Source organism: Armigeres subalbatus, chromosome 2 (assembly GCF_024139115.2).
Source record: "Armigeres subalbatus isolate Guangzhou_Male chromosome 2, GZ_Asu_2, whole genome shotgun sequence".
In the NCBI taxonomy this organism is placed as follows: Eukaryota; Metazoa; Arthropoda; class Insecta; order Diptera; family Culicidae; genus Armigeres; species Armigeres subalbatus.
The window spans coordinates 273121798-273140936 of record NC_085140.1 but is presented as its reverse complement, the minus strand read 5'-3'; the positions used below and the strand labels follow the sequence as shown (position 1 = coordinate 273140936).

Sequence of the window (19139 nt, the reverse complement as noted above, 5' to 3'; positions counted from 1 at the left end):
GGCTCATGGCGGCGAAGCCTCAATAAAGAAATAAAAGAAGTCGACCGAAATCTAACCTGGCAACAGGTTCAAGCGATAGCCGGGCAACGCTCAGGATGGAGATCTTTCAAGTCGGCCCTTTGTACCACCGGAGGTGTACATAAGTATAAGTAAAAGATCAGATGGAATAACCATAAGTAAAACTGTTATATCAACATTAAAATGTAGAGTAAATTTAGTGTTAACAATAGAAATGTTACATTACGTCATATTGTTTTTCTATTATAATTTTTATTCGGAACGTATGCCTTTTGAGCCGAAAAAATAAATTTAAAACAAACGCTTATTAAACTCACTCCAGTTACACTTGGCTTACCTTGCAATCAACACGTAGTAAACTCAATGGAATGCACTTGATACAAATGGAAGCTATAAATAACCCTTTCTTCAGGTGATACCTTTTCGTCAAAATTCTGCGCCAGAACAATAATGAATAACGACAAAGAGTTCGCGAATTTGTTGAGCTGACAAAAACCGAGCATATGAAACAGTATGGAGTCAAATTCAATTCCATCTGATCTTTGAATTCGAATCTTTAAATCCCATTACCAGATCAATTCTGAAATCCAATCTACAATCCGTTTCTTTGAATACATGGGTTTCGTTCGGATCTTAGTCCGAAATTGACTCAACTAAAATAATATTATATTGAGACGTGAGACAATAAAAGCCATTATCTGTTCCTCTTCATAACAAAATTGATTGTTTCCAGATTTTAAAATCTATCACGATAAACCCATCTACATTGAACAGGACAAAAGATTCCTCTCTCCTAGTGCTGTCTGGTTGCCTTGGTTAGCAAATTCCGCATTGTTACCATGTTTCACATTCCTTTCGCCATGCTCTCTATTATGTTACTCTCATGCAACGAGGGAGTCGCACTTACAAATAGGTTACCCTTTCCTCTGCAAACATTCGTTGGGATTCTTTGGTGGGAATGTTCCCCATATAAGGATGCAATCACAAATACCCTCCATTCGCATTCGTTATGGCAGCTTTCTCGTTTGAATGATGTCTGAAATATTTGAGATCGTTAGTTGGCTTCGCAACTCCATCCGGGGTTGGCATGAAGCCATGTGAATAAAGTACTCTCTATTAACAAGTAACAGATTTATGAGTTATGTAAGGAATTCCTCGCTGGCTATGAGTGAATGGGGCTTCATAGGGTTCGTTCGGGTGGAATTCCGCTGATTGGGAAGTTAATCGATGTCTGTTTTCCCTATTTTTACAGCCAAAATCCTGCTGGTCCACCGTGTTTATGATAGCAGCCACGGTCCATCTGGTAGGTATCACATTCTACGGTATATTCGCATCAGGGGAATTGCAACCGTGGGCTGAACCGACAATCGAGGAACAGAAAGCGTGGGATCCAATGGCCAGTGGGTACGAGAAGGAAACGACATTCAACGACACCACCGCCGGCGCAGGTGGGGCACCAATGGTTGCCAGCATGGATCCGTCGGCGCAGATCAACAGCACCAAGACGGTAAGCTACGGGGCGGTTTCGCACGTGGCAGGCAATCCGTTTGCCTACCCGAATGTGATCAACGAGGAACCGGTGCAGCCGGAAGCCAAGGACACCTACTTACACGGCAACCCGGACGAACGTTCGTATTGACCTGCGCGACTTAAGAAAACCGTAACGTTCAGTTGTAACTAGATAGAGTCGTTAAGATTTGAGGTCACCCCCGAGGTGGCTGTTGCTTTGTTCATTGTGATCTTAGGTAGACTATTGTTTCCGTACAAGTGTCTCTCTGGAACGAATTATCTGTGTTAGACAAGGTGGTGGGAAAAGCGATGAACTGCAATAAAAGTCTTGTGGGAAGAGTTCAGCATTTTATGGTATACAATATCAAATTAATAAGTATTTCGGTTGATAATTCTAATAGTATCTTGAAACAAAATGGAAAAAATTAACCCTGCTTAAGCAATTATAACTTAGATAGTTCTAACAAATACTGGAGCAACTGACGGTGTAAGATCAAGATTATTTAAGTGAAAGTTACAAAGAATATGTAGATCGATATTATTCGCTGTATCTGGTAAATAGTAATGTATCAGAATTACCTAAACCATCATTGTAAATATTGCTGTGAAACGACAATAACGAAACATAGCACGCAAGTAGGGCAAAGCATTTGTTAATCTGAAGCACAATGAATGCTTGTAGTAGGCAACATAACCAATTGAAAATCTTAGAATCAATCATACATAATTGTACATTATCCCCCTGCATATTAGTTATGAAAACGATTGTAGTTCGCCTGTTCACTATCCACCCTCTCCTAATCAGGTAATACATACATTTATTAACTACATATTGATGGGATTAGTTAACTAGTGGGAGTATGCTTTCGGTTTTGTAAAATACGCGCATTTCTTTCAACTAAAAGAGTCAATTTACTAACTTGTACGTACACTTGTAGACCTAACTGATATATGCGTTGCAGTTGAATGAAGATACACGAAGGGAAGAACATAGTTCGAAGCTGCCCGAAGGTAGCTCGTGCTGCACAACTTAGGACAAATAATATAGTAGTCAATATTGGGTATGAGTGGTAGCGCTGACAAATATTTTGTTAAAGTTCTACTCTGAATACTGTTGGACGAATGGAAGTGTGGAAGATTGTGGTTATTTTGACAACATTTTTTTGTTACACAAAGATCATCTTAATACAAAGTGAAATATTTTATATGTTCAATCTGTTTGTACAGTCTCAATTTTTAGGTTTATCATTAATCTTTAAAGCATTTACTTTAATCTTTACCGCTGAATTATTTATTTACTAGCTGATCCATCGAACTTAGTCTCGCCTAAAATTGATTAGACGGCTTTTTTTTTTGTATTCACAATTTATGTTTTGATGTCTTTTCTGCTATTCGATTTCATTAAGACCTTCAGAACCCAAGTAACATTCTAAGTTCTATAACACTCTTGGAGACCAAAATTAACTTTTCAAGAATGTTATAAAACCAGTATAAAACCAAAATGTTACTAGGGAATGTTATTCAGAAATGAGTGTTTCATTTGTAGGAAACCACTCCTTCCCGACAGGAGGAAAGTTCGAACCACCAATAGAAACGATTCGTGTCTTTAAAAACCTCTACAATGCTAATTTGGTTGCATTTGCTTGATAGAATCTTGAGCTATGTAGAAATTTCTGTTTCATTTGTATGACCCCTTTCCCCTGTCAGAGAATCTCAAACAACAATATTCTATAGAAACATATTCCGCATAACTTTTAAAACGGACCTAAGCTACATTTTTTAATGAATTTATTTGAATACTGCAAACAAAAGCTTTCATATTGGTCTGTTGATTGCGATATTCAAATTAATTCATGAAAACGATGTTACTCATGTCATTTTGAACATTGTTGGTCATGCTAAAATTGGCGTAAAAATCTCATTTAATTTCTTAAATGAATTTAATATGCAGTAAGCAAAGATGGGACTCCAGTTAGCCTTGCAAGCAAATGCGAAGAATTATTAATCCGGAGATGGCAAGTTCGATTCACGGTCCGGTCTAGGATGTTTTCGGGTCGGAAACATTCTCGATTCCGACTTACTTACTTACTTATGAATCCTGTACACCTCCGGTGGTGCAAAGGGCCGACTTGAAAGATCTCCATCCTGCGCGTTGCATAGCTATCGCTTTAACCTGTAGCCAGGTTAGATTTCGGTCGACTTCTTTTATTTCTTTATTGAGCTTCGCCGTGGGTCTGCCTCTGCTGCGATGTCCCGCTGGGTTCAAATCTAATGCTTGTTTACAGATTTCGTTTCCGCCCCTACGTAGAGTGTGGCCGACCCAGCCCCACTTTTGATCCCGAATTTCTATTGCTATCGGCCTCTGGTGACAACGACGATGAAGCTCGTTGTTTGAGATCCAGTTGTGGCGCCGCCAGGCCCGAATTATACACTGCAGGCATCTGTTGATGAACACCTGAAGCCGTCGAGTGTTCTCCACAGATACATACCATGTTTAGCTAGCGTATAACAGCCCTAGAAGCACAATTTAGACTGATTTGGTTGCAACAACTCATATATGACCAGATTTGGTCTTACATAAGTGACAGTAACTCCTTTATGACAAGTGTGCTGCTTGGGAGCACAGATTTCACGTTAGAGTTGAAAATTCGTATTTTGGTGCGTTCACTTATCTGCCTGTTTTTCCAGATATTTCTTAAACTCGCAAAGGCAGCCCTTGCTTTCTTGATCTGTGCGCCTATGTCGATCTTGGTACCGCCGTCTGACACCATTTGGCTACCAAGATATTGGAAACTTTCAACATTCTCCACTGGTTGCCCGACTACTGTAAAACTGGAAAGAGTTACCGTGTTTACATCCAACGATTTGGTTTTGTTGACGTTGATGACTAAACCTGCCGAAAAGGAGCGATCGGCAAGGTCGTGGAGCTTACTCTGCATATCAGAGCGCCGTTGCGCGAGGAGCACAACGTCATCAGCCAATTCGAAGTCGTTTAGGTGTTCCATGGTTATAGGCTGCCATAACAGCCCGCGGTTTGGTTCACGGTCAATCGCATCTACCAGATTCTCGTCGATTACGATGAGGAACAGTGACGGTGATAGAATACATCCTTGTCTCACACCAGCTACGACCCGGATAGGGTCGGACAAGACCTCATTGTGCAGCACTATACACGAAAAGGCCTCGTACTGTGCCTCGATGAGGCCGATGATTTTCTAAGGAACCCCCTTGCGTCTCAGGGCGCCCCACATATTCTCGTGATTGGTCGACGGTCGAAAGCTTTTTCGTAGTCAATGAATACCAAGTAAAGGGACTCTTGGAATTCGTTGACCTGCTCCAGAATGATGCGGAGTGTGACAATATGGTCCACACAGGATTCGGCACGGAATCCAGCTTGCTGCAGCCGGAGAGTCACATCGATCTTCTCCTGAATCCGGACTAGGATAATTTTGCATTCTCGATTCCCTGGGCATAATGTATCCTTCATACTTGCCACACAAGCTACAATACTCATGCAATGCAAGGGCATAGAAAAGCTTTCTATTAATAACTGTGGAAATGCTTATAGAACACTAAGTTGAAAAAAGCAGGCAAGCTCTAGTTGGAATGTGGAGCCATTGAAGAAGAAAGAAGAAGAAGAAACAAAGATTCATGCAGTGTGTAGAATTCTTATTGACTAATAAACGATTGGACGATTGGTACGGACACCAGATTACCGTGCCCAATTTTAACAATGATCGAACAAGCGAGCAGTATATAGCCTTAACCCTTCTAGGACGACTTTTTTACATACGAATTTGGATTTTTTCATTGAATCCTGCCAAAACTAGTATGGATATAACTAAATAAGTGTTGACATTTTTTTTCGGATGTCCAAACCCTTCTGGAGTTTATATTCTTAAACGTTTTAGGAAATATGTCTAGAAACAAAATGTCCTAAGCTGAGGTATATGTCCAAAAACGTTTTTTTAATCAAGACTTAAATTGATCAAGTTATGGATAAATGTAAACTATTTCAAGGTCTCCAAAACGCCCTGAAGCTCAGAACATGTGATCTACCCGATTATTCAAGTCCTGAAAGATGTATTCGTGCATCGTTAAACATCCTAGCAGGTCGATTGAGCTAATAGAATTTCGTTCATTACATTTACAAGCTACTACTACCCGATCAACCAAGTCCTGAATGATATATTTATTTATTTATTTACTAGTCGACCCGGCAGACGTTGTCCTGCATAGTAGGCGAGAATGTGCGTTCCGAACTGCCCATGCAAAGTTCGCATAGAAATCACAATTTTAGTTTTTCACGATTTGCTCAACTTTAGTTGTAATTTTCGCATTAGGAAATATCATATAAACCCGTCGGAAACTATAACGAATGTTTCTGCTGAAGAAATGAAAAAAATCCATCCAGCCGTTTTCGAGTTATGCGTATACGAACACAGACCATTTCATTTTTATATATAAGAAGATTACAAGACTAGACTATTTCTAAACATTAACTGAGACAAATTAAAATCAAATTTCGCAGACACTTCGTTTAAACGACGAGAACAAACATTGAAAGGGTTGTTTTTAGCATTAGCATTGTTACGGTGTAATTCGTAGATTGGACACTAGTGATACTCATGTTTTACTTTTGAGATCCTTATCTAGAATGCTATCAGAAATCAAGAAGGGGAGTGTTCCTTGATTCCAGTCTTAAACAAAAATAACAAAAGCATGAGGATTACTACTCCTGGCCACGCCCATCTTCACCGTAACTAGGGAGAGGAAGGAAGTGTTGATGCAGTACTCACTTAACGAGAGGCCACCGACTTAGCGACACCCTCATAAGTACCACGGAGTTGGATAATGAGGAAGGTATTCGTTGGGTCAGGATTTGCCTGTAGCTGGCAATGTAACCATGGTAGATCTTACCCCGTAACACACCACGTAAAGGTGTCTACCCAGCATTACGGGTAAAACATTGAAAGGGTTGTTTTGCCCGAAAACAATACGATGAACAGGAAGACGAAGGAATTCTGCACGCCGAGTATTTCTAGCCGGAACGTTGAGATCGATGTTGTTCAAAAGTTCCGAGAAGTCGAAGTTGCTGCTTTATATGCCAAACATGAATAAGCGCTGCAAGAGAATCCCTCATGCTAGCAAAAGTTGTCAGATGTACCAAGGTGCAACGATGCTTACATGATGGCAAACGAACGGGATCATTCCATGACAGTAGGCGAAGAGCGAAACGAAGGAAATTCCGTTGAGTTCGTTCGATCCAATTAGTGTTAACGGCCTGATGTGGTACCTAGACCAGCACACCATATTCAAGAATGCTCCGTACAAGTGCGCAGTAGATTGACTTCAAACTATAATACTTGGTGAACTGCTGTGTATTGCGCTTTATAAAACTAAGCACTGCGTATGCTTTTGCAGTCGTTACTGCAATGTGTTGAGCAAAATTGAGATGCTCAGCCAGTAGTACACCAAGATCCTTGACAGTGATGACTCGGGCGATGCTGGCAGATGACATCATATAGTTGAAGACAGTTGCATTCCTCGTTCGACAAAATGAAATCGCATTACACTTCTTGATGAAAAGCGGGGGTAGACGATCGGGTCCAGCACCTTTAGAGTAATTTTTATATCTCGAAGTTTGCTAGACACGTCCTCTGGAGAAAAGTTGAAAGGCGGTATACTCAATTCGTATCGAGGCAAACTGCTCAAGCACTCTTCAGACGAAGGTGATCGGTTATTACTTAGCACGCTTCGAAAGAAAGACGAGAACAAATTAGCTGATTCGAGCGTTGTTTCAGCAATAACTTCGTGGTAACTAATTCGTTGAGGAATTCTGCTCGTCTGTTTCCGACTTCTTACAAATGACCAGAATGGTGTTGGATTTCGTTTAAAGCTTTCTGCCGTGCGATGAATATAGCCGCTAGAGCATTGCGCGTGCAAATAGTTGTATTTGGTCTCTATGTCACGCAGCTCAACTTTGCGTTGTTCATCCCTCGAACGGAAAAATCGCTTTCTAGCTTTACGCAAATGGTTACAGAGATGCAGCCTCTTTTCCACCAAGGCTGTCTTTTCCTCATAGGTAGGCATCGTTGTTTCAACAGGACAACATCTTTGCTTTACGGGACTGCGTTGTCCAACGCTGCGAGTGACTTGTAATCTTTCTAAAGACTACTTTTACTATCTGCACCCGGTGCAGAGTTGATAATTGGTTTTGAAAATTGATAGTGAAAGATGCAAGAAATCACAGATCTACCTAAGCCGATAATATTGTTTAACACTGGGAAAAGAAGTCTCTAATGAGTGTCAAATGACAATACGTTTCCTGCACGCTGCGTATCCAAATCAGCTGGAATCTACGATAACAGTATAAGCGGTTTTGGCCTTTTTTTAAACTAAAAGCAGAAAAATTTAAAAACTACATGCAAGTGTTATGGTGCGGTGACTCATCATCTGATGAAGCGTGTCTTATTAAGTAGCTTTTCGAAAGGCACTCGCAAACATTGCATTTCAAAGAATAAAACTCAACGGCATCCGGACCGGATGACATTCCATTTCCTAGCTAAAAAAGCGAACTGCTGCTTCACTGGTGCGTTGTTGTGATACAATTATGCACAGCTACATACTAATGGTTTTGGTTCACCCGAGCAGTACAAATCACATAAAAATAGTTACAGTTAGATTGTGACTTAATCTGGTCACATATCCTTTGGAATAACCTGTATGGAACATGCGTGCTGCTAGAGCGGTTATTCGTGTTCTAAATCTGGTAACGTAAACGTATAAAACCCTTCAATGATAGGCTCCCACTTCATCAACGCAGTATGAGCTTTGGCGTTGGGGAGTGTTCGTCCCTCAGTATTAGTATTTAGGAATCACTTCCGATGACATTTTGTATTTTTCAGAGTTTGACCAACGTTGGTCGTATGAGGTTCTATTGAGAATCTGGAGGTTTGCCTCATTGTAAGTTGAGCCATTTTACCATGCTAAGCGGAAGCTAAACCGTCGCTTCTACTTGTTCACAGCGCCGTAGCGTGAGGTTGGCCCCCACCAAGGGCGCCAGGCCTTAGGCGGGCACCGAAATCCAGAATTTCACTATGGGAAATGATACAAAAATATTCTCAAATTCACTGGTTCAAAGTGATTCAGTTTAAAGCTTTTATCAAACGATTTCCATCAGGGACTACATCCGTAATCAACCGTTTGAATAATTTCCGGAAGGCCCTTTTCCGTTAATAACTGATACAAGTATCACATCGTCGGAACAGAAAGTATGTTCCCCACAATTTGGGAGATTTGTATCATCGCCTTCTCTGTCTTATTCATCATTTACCTGACAGAAAAGGAAGTTAAATAGAAAGACAGAAAAGGCCATTGGAAAGATACATGAAATAAGCTTTTGGGAAAGGAGCTCTGGATAAGGACTTCAATACGCTAAAGGAGAAACACAGAGTACACTGTAACAAACGGATCTCTTGGATCTATATAAACTAGTAAAACTTTAAACAAGGATGAATATTTGAAATGACGGCACTCATCTAACGGCATGATAAATACGAGAATCGGAATCAAGGAATTTCAGTAATGATGGTAACTGACCAAATTCAAAGTTGAAATTTACTGGTTCAACAAAATCAACCAGTGCCACCAAACCAAACCGATAGAGCCATTCCAGAAAGTTATATATCTTGATCCGAATAGGTCCAGAGTTAGTTTTTTCTTGATACGACTTTGTCCAATCACTATTAATACCAATTCACTCCAAAGCTGATTTTTATTGAAAGGTCAGTAGTTCTTTCAAACCACCGACCAAGCCACTGTATAGTTGGAGTTCATTCCACTCCAAAGTAGAGTTCTTATTGATGCGACTGGGTCCGATAGCGACCCTGCAGTTAGATTTGCATTAATTTACTGCAAGTGCATTAATTCACGACAAAAAATATTAACGATTTTTATTTTGGCAGGGCATCCACGCAATAATGGATCTAGTCTTTTTATTAGCGTCATTGAAATCGTAAAATTCCCAGAAAATAGATTTCTAAAGACGTTCTGGTCTTTTACTGGCATTATGCAGATTAAAGAGGCTCAAGGAATTAATGACGTAAAAGCTCACTCAGTCCACAACGCAGAAAAAATCTTTGTTTTGAACATGCATGAAAGTAAGGGGCGCCAAATATAGGTTTCGCGCTGGGAGTCCACGCTATGACTCTGCTTGTTCATGATATTTATTTTCAAGAACAATAGGTAAGAATAAGAATCTTTATCCACTGGGATGTGACTGCCATCTTAGATTTAGCTTCCAAGACAGACGCTCGAGAGTGTACTCCTCGTAACTGGTGTCAGAAGGTCAGCAGGTTCCTAGATTCGTGATGGCAGGATGATTTTGCATAGATTAATATGCAATAAGGTTAACGCTCCTAGAATCCACACCATGAACCCAAATCAATACCATTCGAATCCAAAGAATTGGTGGGCAAATTGTTTTATTTTTAATTAAAAAAAAAAAATTTATCAGCGTTGAGCACGCCGGATAACAACAAAACACGACACAAATTGATCCTAAATTACCTGTTTGGCAAATATTTTTGATATAGAAGGATGTTGTTAATAATGAAACAGATACCCTATGAGTTGACATGGTAATTTATTATGAAGGGAGTGTTCTCGAATCTGATTCTTCTGGTACTTTTTTAACTTGGTTTACGCAATTTTATGAAGAGACGATTAAAAATATTCTGTTTTGTTTATGAATGACTGGATTGACTGTGAATTGGATGAGTGTTTGAGGTTGAAATAAATATGTTCTCAATAAAATTACGTTAAGAACGGATAAACCAATTTGAGGTGTACTCACTCTCAAAGGCTGTGTTGACAATAACAAAACCCTAGTTCGTAAGATACCAATAATGTAGCAGAAAACTAAGTATTTGGTGACACTATGATTTGCCTGGAATTAATACGTTAATTATTCCAATTATTGTTGAGTTTCAATCGTTATGAAAATAATCGATATTATTTTTAGCATGTAAGTAAACTGAAGCAAACCCAAACAAGTTGCGAATGTGACAAATACAATAAAACCCTAGTTCGTAAGTAATAATGCAGACGATACTTTGTAATATAATAGCGGAATAAAGAGTAATGTAAACTTGTACGCCTGCAACAGAATACCAAAATAATATACTTGTAGGTAATGTTAATGAGAAGAATTGTGCATTTAATGAACTGAATAGGGACAAATATTTAAAATTGGAGCGCATTGCTGTAAATATTTTGTATCGTTGTAAGTTCAATGATTCACAATTATGCAGAGGATGTGAAGTAGTAATATAAAGACTTTACATGACAAAAATAAAGCGTATTATAAATTTTCTGTTCACATAACATCACTTAATGAAGTAAGTTGAATATTCTATAACGGGTATTACAGTTATCATTTAACTAAATTTAATATTGTTTGTAATTGTTATTTCAAAATAAGGTTTGTTTTGACTATGTCTCTAACATGTGTTGATCGTGTATCGAATACGAACGAATAAAAACTTACAGCGTAGCTCATAATGATAGGGTTATTTTTTCTGTACATTGTGTAACAAATAAGTTCAAATAGCCCAAAAAACTTCACTAAAGGATGGCAATTTCTCTTGCACAAGTTCCATCCTCCCTTTCTAGTAGCACATCCTTCCCAAAAATCGAAAAAGTAAATATATACACCTATACAAGACTGACTGTTGACATGCGGTGGAATAATCGTTGAACAGTCAGACCAGTTTTCCAACTGTTTAAGTTTCGTTATATCAACTGTTGTTGTATTTAAAAATATTTATCAAAAACTCATAAACGAGAAATACATGAAAACTCCTCTCTGATATTAAAGCTCTTGACTCTTGAGTGGAGCAGAGATAAATCAGAATTCAGGCAACTGACAAACAAGAATATAAAGAAAAACATTACAAATCATCATTGTTAGATTAATTGTTTACACCGATAGCATCTACTAATAGGATATTGTATGAAATATAAAATTAAATAAGTTGAAAGTTGGATTACGCTAGTCTCCCATGTATAAAGCAAATCAAATAAAACCATTATCCTGATATGGCATTGATCGTATGTAATAACAAAAAAAAATGTGAACAAAATAAGTTTCTTCTTCATCGTGTTTGGATCCGGATGTAGGCTGTAAGATAAATGTAATGAAATAAAAAAAATCAAAAGGTAATAAATTCAAGACTCCGTGCTGAGTTTGCGAATCGCGAGGGAAGAAGTGCGGTACAACATTATAGGCTACTACAGCAATCGAAGACGAACAGCAACTATATTGAATCATTTAAGCTATGAGACAACCAATAAAGATACGTATATATTAAACTGTTGAGAATCAAAAGCGTTTTTCTTTATTAATCGTTCTACGGTAAAAAAATAAACATTTTTATTTTCACGTCCATTCTATTGAGCACTCATAATTTTGATCACTAGAGTTTCATTCCTACCAGGTGGCATTCCTCAGAACAGGTAACACTTGTTTTTGCGCGACACTCCGCGTTCCAGTTTCTCCTGAAATCTAAAGTCTATTTGGCGAGTTACTAGTTTTAGCGTACTTAATTGATTTGCTTTGATCCTATTTCCACTACGGCTGTCGCTTGCATCTAACCGAAGGTGCATAAATAAATTGTCGTTCTCCTACATAGCTACTGTTTGCTTACGAACTAAGTAAGTGTTAATCCACTGCGCATTTGAACTTTCCCCAATGTTAGTCCTACATACGTTAATCACTAAACACTACATTTACAAATACGGTTTATGTCACTGATTTCGGCGTTTGGATACCCTTTGTTCTATGTTTGCTAGGTAATAACGTAACTTGTATCACAACCATTTTGCTTTCGATGACTGGACGGATGGCTGTCGGTTTCACTTCCGGCGGACGCCACTGTATTCGCTGTTCTTGGCCGTCCGGCGGTTCTTCCCGGGGAAACCTCTGGCGTATGGTGGTTTCGCGTTGGTCGTAACGTAGAACACCCCTCGGGCTCTGACGGGAAATATAAATATTAGATTTGAGCATTGGTTTTATGAATAGTCAGACTCACCTATGGGAAAGGTGTTCCCCCATCAGAACGTAATCGGAGTCCTTGGGTTCGCACCAGCCCAACAGATAGGACACCAGTGTGGAGCAAGGCCCTGCCCAGAAACCGCGTTCGCTGTTGATCGATTCGATGAAGTATGGCGTTACCTTGGTGTGGTCACAAGCGAGCGTTTCTGAAAAAGGAAATGATTTTGAGTTTCAAAACACCGGAAAAAAATTGGGTAGTCAATAATCTTGGAAACAATAACTAAATACTGTAAAATAAAATAACTTGCTCAACCAGGGATTCCCAAAGTAAAAAAAGGAGAAGATTTGAAAAATTTGAAAATTATTAAAAGTACATTGATTTTATCCCAGTAGTTACATAAATTAGTACCTTTTGGCGGTTTTTGTAATGTGAGAAGAAACCTCCCATGTTCTACTAATTTTTTAAGCGATTTGCTGGAAAACAGCTCTAGTCTTTCAACGTATTATAACAACACGAAAAATAATCTAATCATAATTATTTCTATCTCGATGTTCTTTTCTGTTCCTACAACAGATTTTTTTTAATCTTTCGTTTATTTGGAAGGCTCATTTGCCATGAAGCGTTACGGAGCCGAAATCAAGTTTAACAATACATTTCTTGATTCTAATAGATAGTGTTAATTTTGGGGAACCGAAAGACTCGCGGTTTGGTCGAGGTTAGGGAATACAATATTACAGTAGGAAAGGAAAGGATTTTAGGGTACTTAAGTAATTATGATGCTGATGCTCACAAAGTTGACATTCCTCGCGATGTTTCACATCTGTAACGGGACAAACAAACTTTTTATTGGGAGACAACAACGAGAGGAAGACATACGGAAGGGATTAACGACAGACATTCAAATATACAACAAGAGGAAGACATTCGTAATGGGGTATGACGGACAAGGGAATGGGCAGACAATGATTACAGTTTTACATCGGCAACTTTCAAAAATTGGTGGACCAGGGACATGTACTCGAGATCAAGGCCCAACAACACTTCCCTAATAGGCTTTGGCTTTTTTCCTCGGACCCGGAGATATTCAGTTAGCGCAGATCTGCTACAACAGATATGGTTTCAAAGATTTCTTACATCGCGTGTTTATCCGTAGTACACATGTTGATGCATTTACCATCACATAATTACTTTAAGGCTAGATCACAATAGCGCATCACGTCGCGCTGAGCGACTTTAAGGTGAGAAAAATAAAGGTGAGAAAATTATTACGGGCTTTAATCAGAAAGAATATAAAATCAGCTATCACAATTATTATAAAAAACCACCATTCTTCCATAAGTTTTGGAAGAAAACTAGAACCATGCCCAAGTAACCGTAAGCATTAAAATAAGCAGTACGTGCGACTAAAGCGCTATCACAGGGCTAACAACAACTCCAAAAAATTATCCTTAAACATTCCTGGGAATTTCGCGAAAAATCTTTCAATTTTCTATATAAATTTATTTATTTATTTATTTATTTTGGGAGGAGGGAAAAGCCCTTTTGAGTTGAGCATACAAGAACTCTCTCTCAAATGGGCGCAAAACCTTCTCATCTTTTCTATCAACAGAATACAGTTTCCTAATGACAGAACTTTCTTAAAACTATGTATACAATTGACATTTTTGAAAGCAACAAACCTACACTAATTAACTAATCACAATTCCGCAACAATAAACGTAGTTTGTTCTCATGATAGGTAAGCGAAGGAATTCAGCATTTCTTGTAATTCGCCTTCTGATATTGATGCTAAGCTGTCCTAGTATAGCAGCACAGTCGATTCGATGCGTCAGGAGATCAGCGATGAAAGTTGCTTTCGAAGCGTTTCGACGAACGTGAAGAACATCTAAATTTATTAATTTGCATCGATCTTCATATCGAGGGAGGTTTCCTGGATCGCTCCACGGCAAAAATCTAAGCGCAAACCTAATAAACTTTTTCTGCACTGTTTCAACTCTTTGAATGGCATTCTGGTGGAATGGAGACCACAGAATCGAGCCATATTCAAGTAAAGAACGGACTAAGGAACAGTACAGAGCTTTCAGGCAATATACGTCTCTAAACCCTTTAGCCACACGGAAGATGAAGCCTAGTTGAGCCGATGCTTTCGATGTTACGTATGAAATGTGGTCCTTGAACGTTAATTTCGAATCCAATAGAATACCCAAATCTTTAATAACGGACTCTCGCTTCAATATTGAACCTTTCAGATGATAGTCGTAAAGAACAGGTTGATGCTTGCGTGTAAAAGTTATTACCGAACATTTTGAAGGATTGAGCACCATTCTGTTCGTTTCGCACCAGCCAACAAAAATGTTTAGTTGGTCTTGTAGGTACATTGCATCGGCAGCACATTTTATGGTAAAATACAATTTAAAATCATCTGCGAATGACAGCTTGCAACAGCTTAGAAGAAAATTTACGTCGTTGAGGTACAGTAGGAATATAAACGGCCCAAGATGACTTCCTTGTGGAACCCCTGATGTGACTTCAAATGTAGACGAGCAGTGATTACCGATTTTTACAGACATACAGCGTTTGGTCAAATATGATTCAATCCACTTGAGAAAATCTCCCTCAAAACCAAGACGTGCCAGCTTTGCTACTACAATCTGGTGATTGATTTTATCAAAAGCTGCAGAGAAATCAGTATAGATGGCATCTGTTTGATAACCGTTTTCCATCTCGCGAACAATCGAGGAAGTATAATATATCAGGTTCGTAACCGTTGATCTGTTGGAAGTAAAACCATGTTGATGCTCAGAAATGTAGCTGCTGCAATTGAATGTCATGTAATCCAGAATTAACTTCTCAAATAATTTCGATGCCGCGCTTAAAGATGCGATTCCACGATAGTTTGAAACTACTCTTCTGCTCCCTTTCTTGAAGATTGGAAAAACATAGGATTCCTTCCAGATGTCAGGGAAAATACCATTACGAAGCGATAGATTAAATATTGTTACAAGTGGTAATGAGACGGAGGATATACAGTTGCGAAGTACGATTGAAGGATTCCATTCCATAAAATTTTCCGAGAAAATGTCGAATAATTTCTTGTGGAAATTTTAACGAATTTCACCAGGAGGAACTGCCGATGGAACTTCCGGAGGATTTCTCGGAGAAAATACTGGAAGAATCTTTGAACGAACTGCCGGTGGAACTCCTGTTGGAATTTCCGGAAAAACTACCTGCAGAATTTCCGGAGGAAACCCTGGAGGAATTCCCATAGGAACTGAAGAAATTTCAAGATAAATTGAATGATTTCCCTGAGGAACTACGCCAAGCCACGACGTCAAAATCATCATAGGAGATTTGAACGCTCTGGTTGGCCAAGAGGAGGAATTTAGACCGACTATTGGAAAGTTCAGCGCACATCGGCTGACGAACGAAAACGGCCTACGACTAATTGATTTTGCCGCTTCCAAGAATATGGCCATTCGCGGCACCGACTTCTAACACAGCCTTCCGTATCGGTACACCTGGAGATCACCACTGCATACAGAATCACAAATCGACCTCTTGAGGACTGCTGGAATACAGTCAAAGCAGCCAACGACGCAGCGGAGAACAACGTCGGGTATATGGGATGAAGTCGACGGGACGGAACGATTGGTTCGATGAAGAGTGCAGACAGATTCTGAAGGAGAAGGACGCAGCGCGGGCGGTCGCGCTGCAGAAAGGTACCTGACAGAACGTGGAACGTTATAGACGGAAGCGGAGATAGCAGACCCGCCTTTTTCAGGAGAAGAAACGCCGCCTGGAAGAAGCGGAGTGCGAGGAGATGGAGCAGCTGTGCCGTTCTCAAGAAACACGCAAGCTCTATCAGAAACTCAACGCATCCCGCAAAGGCTTCGTGCCGCGAGCTGAAATGTGCCAGGATAAGGATGGGAGCATCTTGACGGACGAACGGGTGGTGATCGAAAGGTGAAAGCAGCACTACGAGGAACATTTGAATGGCACAGGCAGTGAAAGTCAAGGCAGCGGAGGAGATGACTACGTCAGTTCAGCGGACGATGGAAGCCAACCAGCCCCCACTTTGAGGGAAGTTAAGGATGCCATCCAACAGCTAAAGACCAATAAAGCAGCTGGTATGGATGGTATCGGAGCTGAGCTCATCAAGATGGGCCCGGAAAAGCGGGCCACTTACCTGCACGAACTGATACTCAAAAATTGGGAGACTGAACAGCTACCGGAGGAGTGGAAGGAAGGGGTTATATGCCCCATCTACAAGAAAGGCGACAAGCTGGAGTGTGAGAACTTTCGAGCGATCACCATCCTTAATGCCGCCTACAAAGTGATATCCCAGATCATCTTCCGTCGTCTGTCACTATTAGTAAATGAGTTCTTGGGAAGTTATCAAGCCAGTTCATTGACGGCTGCTCGACAACGGACCAGATCTTTACTGTAAGGCAAATCCTTCAAAAATGCCGTGAATACCGGGTCCCAACGCACCATCTGTTCGTTGATTTCAAGGCGACAGTATAGACGGCGTAGAGCTATGGAGAATTATGGACCAGAACAGCTTCCCTTGGAAGCTTACCAGACTGATCAGCGCAACGGTGGATGGTGTGCAAAACTGTGTGAGGATTTCGGGCGAACATTCCAGTTCGTTCGAATCGCGCCGGGGACTAAGACAAGGTGATGGACTTTCGTGCCTGTTGTTCAACAGTGCGCTAGAACGTGTCATGCGGACAGCCGGGTGTAACAGCCGGTGTACGATTTTCAACAGATCCAGTCAATTTATTTGTTTCGCGGATGATATGGACATTGTCGGCCGAACATTTGCAAAGGTGGCAGAACTGTGCACCCGCCTGAAACGTGAAGCAACAAAAGTTGGACTGGTGGTGAATGCGTCAAAGACCAAGTACATGCTTGTGGGTGGAACCGAGCGGGCAGGACCCGCTTGGGAAGCAGTGTTACGATAGACGGGGATACCTTCGAGGTGGTCGAGGAATTCGTCTACCTCGGATCCTTGCAAACGGCTGATAACGATGTTAGTCGGGAAATACGGAGGCGTATCATTTGTGGAAGTCGGGCCTACTACGGGCTCCAAAAAAAACTGCGGTCAAAAAAGATTCGCCACCGCACCAAATGTGTCATGTACAAGACGCTAATAAGACCGGTTGTCCTCTACGGACATGAAACATGGACAATGCTCTAGGAGGACTTGCAAGCACTCGGAGTATTCGAGATTCGGGTGCTTAGGACCATCTTTGGCGGTGTGCAAGAAGACGGTGTGTGGCGGCGAAGAATGAACCACGAGCTCACCCAGCTCTACGGCGAACCCAGTATCCAGAAGGTAGCTAAAGCCGGAAGGGTACGATGGGCAGGGCATGTTGCAAGAATGCCGGACAGCAACCCTGCAAAGATGGTGTTCGCTTCCGATCCGGCAGGTACGAGAAGGCGTGGGGCGCAGCAAGCAAGGTTGGCAGACCAGGTGCAAAACGACTTGGCGAGCGTGGGGCGCTTTCGAGGATGGATAGATGCGGCCTCGAACCGTGTATTTTGGCGTCAAATTGTTGATTCAGTGTTATCTGTTTAGATGTAGACCAAATTAATGAAAAATGACCCAGATGAATTCTCAGAGAAGCTGCCGGTGGAACTCCTGGAAGAATTCTAGGAGGACCTCCTGGAAGAATTCCCAGAGGACCTCTCGGAGGAATTCCCGAAAGATCTCCCAGGCAAAATCTCGGAGGACCTTCTGGAGGAATTTCTAGATACATTCTTGATGGAAGACCTAATGAATTCCTGGAAGAAAGCCAGAATGATTTCCCGGCTACTGGTGGAACTCCCGGTGAATTTTTCAGATGAAGTTACAACCCCCTAAGGATTTTTTAGAGAAACACCCGGAGGAGTTTCCGGTGGAACTACCGGAAAAATTCTCGGTAGAAATCCTGGGGAAATTCTCGAAGGAATGCCCGGAGGATTTCACAGAGGAGCTACATCTTGTTCCGGAGGAGTTCCTGAAAGGATCTCGCGAGGGGAATTACGGGAGGAACTGCTGGAATGTTCAGAGGAGCTCTCGGTGGAATTTATGGAGAAATTCTCGGAAGAATTTTCAGAGGATCTCGGAATTTTCAGAATTCTCGGAAGAAATCCTGGGGGAATTCTCGGAGGAACTGCCGGTAGAGTTCCCGGAAGAATTCACGGAGGATTACCCTGATTTACTCCTGGAGAAATTCTCGGAGAAACTTCGGGAGGAAATCCTATGCTTTCTTAGCGCTTGAAAGAGAAAGATGATAAAATTCAGCAAGCTCTATGGTACATTTATATTCGAGATCTGAAATAATGGTGAACGCATGGTTCTTCGTTTTGTCTTAAAGGATTGAGCAAAAATCTTATGAGTGATGTGAAAGATTGTTAAATTTATGTGATAATGATGGGATTCAGCTATTTTTTTTTCAATGCAGTTGTTCAATGCAATGAATAACTAATATTTAATTGTAATGGTCACATTCGTTAATAAATGTTCAACAAAAGATTATACATATAAGATATTTTATGATTTTATCCCAT

The 19139-nt window shown here is 40.5% G+C and overlaps 2 protein-coding genes across 7 annotated transcripts in view; one reads left to right on the top strand and one right to left on the bottom strand.

The window, feature by feature from the left end:
- LOC134212255 (vesicular glutamate transporter 1-like) overlaps window positions 1-11917 on the top strand; it is a 68561-nt gene extending 56644 nt beyond the window's left edge. Inside the window, 1 exon segment of the mRNA XM_062689944.1 lies at window positions 1271-11917. Within this exon segment, the coding sequence (XP_062545928.1) occupies window positions 1271-1657 (387 nt within the window). The 3' untranslated portion in view covers window positions 1658-11917.
- LOC134212256 (pancreatic triacylglycerol lipase-like) overlaps window positions 10038-19139 on the bottom strand; it is an 81036-nt gene continuing 71934 nt past the window's right edge. For all 6 annotated transcript variants that reach the window (XM_062689945.1, XM_062689947.1, XM_062689949.1 and 3 more), the window contains 2 exons: window positions 12621-12789; window positions 10038-12562 (listed from right to left, as the gene is read on the bottom strand). In XM_062689945.1, coding sequence (XP_062545929.1) covers window positions 12445-12562; window positions 12621-12789 — 287 coding nt within the window. In that variant the 3' untranslated portion in view covers window positions 10038-12444. The remainder of the gene's footprint in view (window positions 12563-12620; window positions 12790-19139) is intronic.